Below are 9,224 nucleotides of genomic sequence, written 5' to 3'. Positions count from 1 at the left end.
TAAAAAATATTACTAGTTCGAACTCTAGTTTGTGAAATAAGATATTAAACAGCTCGACTGTTTTCTTCGTTTCATACTGTTTCACATTGAACTGGTATAATGTAATAACATCCACGTTTAGTATTTGTTTGATATGTGCCACATTTATTTTATTATAATTACAATGTATTGAAAAATCCTAATATTAATCGCATAAGTTATTTAATTTCATTACTCGAGCTCGCACGAGCTCGTGCCAATTTCATTCAAAAAAATTAAAAACACAATAATTAATACGATGATGCAATTGTTCGTAAGGTAATTAAGGACTATAAATTATTGAACTTATAAAAATTACGCGATAGATCATTGTATAGTTACTGAAAAAAACACCAGGTAATTTTACTATTGGAAAGGTTCGCATTATATTAAATCAAAGAAGCATAACATATTCAAATAATGTGTTGTTTCTTCAAGGTTATTCAAGAAAAAATTTCATTTTTTTTTCATAATTTATTACAGCATTTTTATAATGTCGTCGTTATATAATAGTATTTAGATCAAATAATGCATACTTGCAATGTATGTTTTTTTTTTCATTAAGAAAAAAAATAGTCAATCCCTATCGACAACCCTAACTTCACTTGTATGTTACTCATAAATCGACTATATGCGAAGACTCAGTAGAAAAATATGTCTTTCGTCAGACGTGCATATAATGGAATAAAAGACGAGCGTATTCATGTACGATATCAGATATCAAAGATTCGATAATTTCGAGTTTTTTTTTTCACATACCTCTAATGTATTCTTACAATTGCATATCGAATTCCTCAGTGCAGGTACGACTAATTTGAAGTGTATAAGCTACGAATTTAACGTTGGAAACTACAATTTTGTCCAACTACTTTTTGCTTGTAAGGTGTGTGTAAGCTGTGTAATCTGTTATGCACTGCGTCAATATATCTATTGAAATTATCTTTTAATCAGAATTTTTTTTTATTTACCTCGCACTTGTTTACAAAATTTTTGTGCACCGCATCAATATGATTTTTAAGTTTACTTTGTATCCCAAATACTTTTGGACATACTTAACATTTGTAAGACTTTAAGTTGTTGTGAAACGAATTCATGTGTCTTCTGAGATGACCTTTTTGCCCAAATGCTTTTTCACAAACTTCACACTTGAAAGGTTTCAAACCGTTATGCACTGCATCAATGTGCCTTTTGAGATTTTGTTTTAATCCAAATTCTTTTTGACAAACTTCACACTTGAAAGGTTTCAAACTGTTATGCACTGTATCAATGTGCTTTTTGAGATTTTCTTTTAATCCAAATTCTTTTTGACAAACTTCACACTTGAAAGGTTTCAAACTGTTATGCACTGTATCAATGTGCATTTTGAGAATATGTTTTAATCCAAATTCTTTTTGACAAACTTCACACTTGAAAGATTTCAAACCGTTATGCACTGTATCAATGTGCCTTTTGAGATTTTGTTTGAATCCAAATTCTTTTTGACAAACTTCACACTTGAAAGGTTTCAAACTGTTATGCACTGTATCAATGTGCTTTTTGAGATTTTCTTTTATTCCAAATTCTTTTTGACAAACTTCACACTTGAAAGGTTTCAAACTGTTATGCACTGTATCAATGTGCTTTTTGAGAATATGTTTTAATCCAAATTGTTTTAGACATACCTCGCACTTGAAAGGTTTCGAACTGTTATGCACTGCATCAATGTGCATTTTGAGATTTTGTTTTAATCCAAATTCTTTTTGACAAACTTCACACTTGAAAGGTTTCAAACTGTTATGCACTATATCAATGTGCTTTCTGAGAATATGTTTTAATCCAAATTGTTTTAGACATACCTCGCACTTGAAAGGCTTAAAATGTTTGTGAAGAGCTAAGATGTGCCTTTTGAGATGATGTTTTAGCCGAAATACTTTTCGACAAAATTCACATTCGTAGGATTTCAAATTGTTATGCAGTGTATCGATGTGTCTTTCAAGAGTACCTTTTCGAACGAATGCTTTTTGACAAATTTCACACTTATGAGGTTTCAAATGGTTGTTCACCACATCGATATGTTTCTGCAAATCCTTTTCATATTTACATACCGCTGGAGAGTCTTTACTGCAATTAGACGCGGATTTCAATTTTTCTCTACCGATCTCAAAAATGAACGATTTCGCATGTTGATGATGAATAGTGATGTCCGTTTGAATTGAAGTCTTTTTCTTGAAATTTTCCGAACTTACATCGCTTTCTTTTGTGCGATTAAATTGTAAGGGCATGAGCGTAAATTTTTTAATTGTCTGTTCTTCATTACTGTCATGAAAATCTGATTTTATATTATTTACAGCTTCCTTCCCAACATCGTTGTTATCACTTTCTTCATTCTTAATTTTAATAAATCCATTTCCATAGGTATATTCAGGTATTCTTGTTCGTAAGAAATCAATAGTTGGCTTTACATCATGACATTCAAACTCTGGTGTGATTTCATCGTCAGATGAATTTTGTAAAATTGAAAAATTGTCTTTCTCTTGTTGAGCCGGTATCTGTAATAAACAGCGTAAATATTAATAGATGAGTTAATTATTTGAAAAGTAGAAACCTAAAGTCTCTTACTCACAGTATTTTCATACTGACTCGTGTCGTATTCCAATTTCACATCCTTTCGAAGCGATCCTTCATTCTTGACGTACTCGTCATAATTTAAATCATCTCTTGGTTCTTGTTTTATTCTTAAACAATAATTTATAATATTCTAAAATGAATAATATTGTTTGATGAAGATTAAAATTACCTGATTGTGTGTTTCATTGCGCTTTCGACATTCATGATTTGAAATCCTATAGTTTGGTGTCAGTAACACTTGTTTTTGTACCGATATTTCAAAACTGATATTTCAGTTCTTTAATGTTGCAAATATTCTCCACACTATATCATAGAAAAAAAACTCATGAAAAAATCTTTTCAATGATATAAATTTTGTTATTTTAAAAAAAATATTCTAATACCTTCTGCTTTTGTTCCATAAACTCGTACCAAAATTGATTTTCGGCGTACAAAAATAAACAGACGATAGCAAGAGATATCAAATTAACTGCCTTAATAGAATCGAAGACTCGATTCGGAATACGGTCCTCGCGCAGTCCTCGTAATATACACAAAGCCAAGTCTGCCCGATAACTGCGAGCCAACCTCGCGACAGCGTCAATTCAGCCCTCTCTAATGGCAGTCGAGCGGCATAATAACAACGAGAGAATACCGAAACGTCACGCATGTACATATATTAGCGCGCAAACGCGTACATTAATCGCCGCTTGGCGCTAGCTCGCCTCGTACGTGCCAAAGCCGACCCTACGCTACGCATAACTCGTGAGACAGACGAACTAATATAGGCTTCATAACGTAGATACGACGAGTCTGCGGTGAAATTTCAGCCAAACGCGGAAAGCGATAAGTGACTCGATATAACGCGATTCGTATGGACGTTCAAAGAATGACCCTGACACGGGGTTCGATCGGCCAATCATCGGATTCGTAAATAAATCCCGATCGATCGGCCGCTTTTCAGGTGTAAAACGCGCAAGCGGGGCAGAATTTATGGCAGTCAATTCGAAGGGATTTACCTTTCGCCGGCTCGACTGGTTCGACGGCTCGCTACGAAGAAAAATGCATCGAACTTCAGGATTCCACGAGTAAAGATATATTTCTTCGATTCGCGGTAATTTTCGAGCGCCTTAAATTTCGGTTTTGAAATATAAATTAATTTTCTCTCGAGCTTTTTCCAATGCAACCAGCTCTGATGAAAAAAATTTATCAAACGCTAGAGAGAAAAGTCATAGTAATACTGTAGCTTTGAAATGTTACCTTGGTAAATAAAATTACGGGAACTTTGATGTTAACGTTACACGTCATTTTTATCTCCGGGCTCTGTACCTCTAGACGCGACATGAAAAAGTCATCTCTGCGCATCAATTTGACGTCAGAACCAGTAAGTTATTACGAAAAAGAAAAAAAATATAAGGCAACGCGATGAAAAAAAGTACATATAGCGTTCGGAGGCAAGAGTGGCTTCGCTCGTATAAGCAAATTTATCATTGAAATAGTCATCTACTCGCAAGTCCTGGCTGGCCCCTGTGGCCTTCCTTTTTTACCCATTTTCCGAGTTGCCCCTTTTTTGCTGCTTCTTTTTGCCTTCAGCTTCTATATAAAGAGCCGAAGAGACCTCATAGCCAGCCCCCGGCTATCATCTCGTCCTCTCGATACACGCGTATCTTTTTTTATGTTTGTAGCCCGCACACGCTCGTGTGCGGCGATATAAGGAGAAGCTATAGCAGGTGAATTGTATCTTTATTCAACTGTCCACTGCAACGCCGAAGCTTCCAATTTTTCTTGTCAATGGAAACTTCGATCTACTGTTTATTTAAATTGAAAGAATGAACAATTTTTACGATTACTTTTTTTCATTTGAGCCCACTGCTAAAGATATTAACATTAAAATTGATGTAAAATTGGTGTGAGTTTTTTCTCCTCCGAGCAAATGAATTGACTGACTTATACTATTTTTTTCACTTTGTCACTTGCAGATTGGCATAGAAAGGTATTTGGCCATCTAGCGGTAGAGTCTGACATTACTAATTATCATGGAATTTTGATACATTTTTAAAGAAATCAACTCCAACTATAAATGTCCATTAAAACTTTAATTTTTCAATCATCGCTAATACATAAATTTGATTATAGAATTTAACCCTTTCATTTTTGATAACAGTTCAATCGTTTTTTAACAGCTTAGAGTCGACATTACACTGAAAAAAATTTTATACCCAAATCCAGCGAAAGTGACTAGCTGGATCAGCAAAAGATATTTTGCTGCCACGGCAAAATTATTTTGCTGTTGGAGCAAAAAATTTTTGTCGCGGCAGCTATATGATTTTGTTGGGACAGCAAAAGGTTTTGTCGTGGCAGCAAAATATCTTTTGCTGATCCAGCTGTCCACTTTCGCTGAATAGACTTGGGCACAAGGACACTCGTAACCAATCGACTTGCTTTGGAAGTCCAATGCATGGCACAGAATGTGTAAGTAACGGAGAGCAACGAACATCGCCGAGAGCCAGCCGAGGCAAATTTTTAGAACAAGTTCTAAATGTATAACTCGGAGTCGGTGGCGGCACACTTTTATACACACGTGAGATGTTATTTGCTGGCATGTAGCCTGCTGCTGCGGTACACACACACACACACTCACCCATACGATGTCGGCCTACACATCGCTGTTGCGATTCAGAGCGATCTCTAAAAGGATTCGCACTGTTTCGTTACTACACGCACAATCACAAACACACATTGCAAAATGCATGAGACGAGATCGTAACTCAAGAGCCTTATGCAAGCACACGTATACACACACGAATGATCACATACTCATACAAATGTGAACGATTCGAATGTCCGTTATAACGCGACTTGACATCGTCAAATCGCACACGGCACCAATTTGCACAAACAAGGATGCTCCGCTGACCGCCACTCGAAGGTACAATCACACACACACATACACACACACACACACACACACGCATGCGTGTAAACGAAGCAACACGCGCACGAGCTGCCGAGTTGCCAGCACGTCTGTCGTTTGTCGTTACTCCCAAAATGCAGAAACACTTAGTATTGACTGTTTTTCGACCGTCTTGCACCATGTCAGCTTATACGAATCCTGGTCACTCGACAGCTCGCGCGCGTGTTGCTTCGTTTACACTCATGCGCGTGTATGTGTGTGTGTGTGTTTGTACCTTCGAGTGGCGGTCAGCGGAGCATCCTTGTTTGTGCAACTTGGTGTCGTGTGCGATTTGACGATGTCAAGTCGCGTTGTAACGGACATCGAATCGTTCACATTTGTGTGAGTATGTGATCATTTGTGTGTGTATACATGCATTTGCAATGTGTGTTTGTGTTTGTGCGTGTAGTGACTAAACATGCCAGCAAATAACATCTCACGTGTGTATAAAAGTGTGCCGCCACCGACTCCGAGTTATACATTTAGAACTTGTTCTAAAAATTTGCCTCGGCTGGCTCTCGGCGATGTTCGTTGCTCTCCGTTACTTACGCATTCTGTGCCATGCATTGGACTTCCAAAGCAAGTCGATTGGTTACGAGTGTCCTTGTGCCCAAGTCTATTCAGCGAAAGTGGACAGCTGGATCAGCAAAAGATATTTTGCTGCCACGACAAAACCTTTTGCTGTCCCAGCAAAATCATATAGCTGCCGCGACAAAAATTTTTTGCTCCAACAGCAAAATAATTTTGCCGTGGCAGCAAAATATCTTTTGCTGATCCAGCTAGTCACTTTCGCTGGATTTGGGTATAAAATTTTTTTCAGTGTAGCACATTTTCACCTCTCTCGGCAAATTTTCTCGATTGATCGAAACAAAAATTTCTTTATAAATAAGTACGTTCATACAACTTTCTACCTCTCTCTGCAACGCATATACATAAATGTCATTGTTCTCGAGACCCGCTGGCAAAATGAGAAGCGATAAAGGCATCTCAATCGAGCTGGAAGCTCTCCCGCTGGCTCCCGGAGATTGATAGGTTATCCTTCGCGCGTTCCCTTCTCTACGTATATATATACATCTTCGCGCTTACAGCGTACGATCGACGCGGAGAAGGGTAAAAGTCGATTTCCATGAGTGGAGCGCGCGGATTCATGAATACATCGCGCCAATTTTCCGAGCCGCGCCAGACTAGACTCTACGAGGGGGTATTTTTCTTCGAGCGAGGAACAATCGATTCTCGATTTATTTCATTCCCGCGATGTCTTCGAGCCGTGGGTATGTTTTTTTTTTGTTCGGTGTCTATTCGATGTAAGTTACACGGCGCTATTGCTACACATAAGACAGATCGATACAGAAAAGATTACATGAATTAATTCGACAATTGTATAAATCAATTCAATAAAGCTCGGCGTACATAGCGCTGCAATTGACTTGCAAATTAAATCACGAAACAGATAAAGCTCGCGTAACAATTGAATACCGCGAGCGCACGTGAATCATGGATGTATACACCCGACGTAAAACGGCAAGCAAACGAAACCGCAAGTTCACGACGTTTCAGCGCGGAGCTTTCGAGCTTCCATACATATACAGATACGTATACGTATGTATCAATTTATAAAGGATCCAGGCGCGTAGCTAGCTCGTCTTCGGCACGGCGCAGAGAAGCCACAATCGAATATATATAATACGTATATATGTATCTACGCGCGACACTTGCTTCGCTTGAAAAGCCGCCGCTGAGCGAGCGAGCGAGCGAGCTTTGCACACCGCCAACTATATATACGATTCCGAAATCTCGCTCGCTGCTGCAAGACGACGATATAATTCCATGGAAATTATTTTTCAGCGCGTCGCCTCACGGGAATTGTGGTTACTCTCTCGGTATAGCTGCTGCTGCTACAGAGCACGAACGAGAAAGAGAGAGAGAGACATCGAGTTGGAAACATCAAGTCATCCGACATTTAGAACTCGAGAGAGAGTGTGTGTAGAGGCAAGAATCCGTGTATCCACCTATATACTACGTACCTGCTACGAGCTTTTGCTACCTATATATAGAGCACATGTACATAGCGAAACGCGTTCGCGGTTTTCCGAACCATGTCGTTTGCTCGGGCCTTTGGGTTTATATGTGTATATATCTGTAGCCCGAGAGCTTGCAAGCTCGTTCCATTTCCGCAGTGTAACGCGGCAGCAGCCGAAGCGTAATGGCACAGCAACAGCCAGATGTTCTCTCGATGTCGCTTCTCTCTCTCTCTCACACGGTGTGCTTTAGTACGTGTTGTATCCCTGCCTATATAGTAGTAGCAAAAGAGACGCGCGGCAAATACAGACACGAGCCAATGCGAATCGGTTTCCGAACTTGCGTCGCGTTAGTCGTAGTATACGAGAAAACAAAACCACCGTCAATTACAGCCCGACTCTTTCGATAAAAGAGTGCGCGCGCGTATCGACGCGCCTTGTCAATATATAACACGACGGGGATAAGCCTCGCGACTGCATTATTATACAACTGCGCGTGAAAAGTCTCGCGTCGAGCTTTTGTCCCCCGCGCGACGACGACGACGACGACGAATCGACTGCGGATCGATGTTTCGATGATTATATACACAGGTACGAAGAGTTTTCCCCCGAAAGAAACTCCGCGCCGCAGAAAACTACACCACTTCCGAGTGCGGCGTCGGGAGCCGAAGAGCTGCAAGTTTCCTCGTCGTATACTGAAAAGGACTCGACTCTGCCGGCTGAGAGAAATTGAATCGAATCGAGAGCTTTGATTTTAACCGCGAGGCCTCCTTGACGACGAAGCCAGCTCGAGCAGCTGAGCAAAGAAAGAGGGAAGAAAAAAAAAGTGCGATAATTCGCGGCTAGTCAATAATTACCTACTTTCGTGGAACTTTCTTTTTTCTTCGTTCTTCATCGAATTACCGAACTCGCTCACCGCCGGCGGGGGGGTGGTGGTGCTGGTGGGTCTTTGTTCTCCAGCTTTTGTCTTTGTGGATTAGAGAAAGGCAGCTCTCTGCCTGCCTACTGCCTTTACTCCCGCAGTGAGAGAGAGAACAACGGGAGACCTCTTTGAAATACGTGGCATCAATGCAGCTGTATATATGCGCTATATATATATACCGTAGTTCGATACTTTTGCAGCCCTTAATTCTGCACAAAGGTGTGTGTGTGTGTGCATGGCACAATAGTAGTAGTAGTAGTAGTAGTAGTATACACACTGCAGCGAGTCGTGTAACTCGCAGCGTTTCTCTTTGCTTTCTCTGCGTGGCAAAGGCAGCTCTCTCTCCGTTACCGATCTGCCTGCCTGCCTGCCTGCCTGAGCCAGTGTCGATGTCGATGTTTGACAGCTTTGAAGAATCTTATTATGCACATCTGATCGATTTCTCTCGGCTGTTTGCCTCTCTTTTTGCGAGCGGGCTCCTCCGCTGCACGCCTGATTGAAGTTGCCTTTGTTGTATGTGTTTGTCTGTGTGTGTGTACTACTCCTGACGCTGCCGAACCGATGCTATACCGCGGAGAAAGCGCGTGTATTATAGAGCTTTGATCGAGTCTCGATTGACTTGCCGAAGGATTGTATACGTAAGGCAAATGAGTTGGTATGTGTGCGAGTGTGCAGGACGTGCAAGTGCGCGACGTAACATACACAAACGATCTGCAGGAAGACTGGA

The 9,224-nt window shown here is 40.2% G+C and overlaps 1 protein-coding gene across 1 annotated transcript; it reads right to left on the bottom strand.

Moving 5' to 3' along the window:
- Nucleotides 1-240: 240 nt before the first annotated feature.
- Nucleotides 241-3,167, bottom strand: LOC106650628 (zinc finger protein 729-like). The gene is made up of 4 exons (XM_014368766.2): nt 3,009-3,167; nt 2,795-2,928; nt 2,621-2,732; nt 241-2,546 (listed from the first exon to the last, which is right to left on the bottom strand). Exons 2-4 carry the CDS (start codon nt 2,827-2,829, stop codon nt 1,071-1,073), a joined length of 1,623 nt encoding a protein of 540 aa, XP_014224252.2. The 5' UTR covers nt 2,830-2,928; nt 3,009-3,167; the 3' UTR covers nt 241-1,070.
- Between the last annotated feature and the right edge of the window lie 6,057 nt (nt 3,168-9,224).

The sequence above is a fragment of the Trichogramma pretiosum genome, unplaced genomic scaffold (genome assembly GCF_000599845.2).
Source record: "Trichogramma pretiosum strain Unisexual culture from Peru unplaced genomic scaffold, Tpre_2.0 scaffold38, whole genome shotgun sequence".
NCBI classification, from domain to species: domain Eukaryota; kingdom Metazoa; phylum Arthropoda; class Insecta; order Hymenoptera; family Trichogrammatidae; genus Trichogramma; species Trichogramma pretiosum.
Note: the sequence above shows the minus strand (reverse complement) of the source record. Positions and strands in the feature narration are given on the sequence as shown.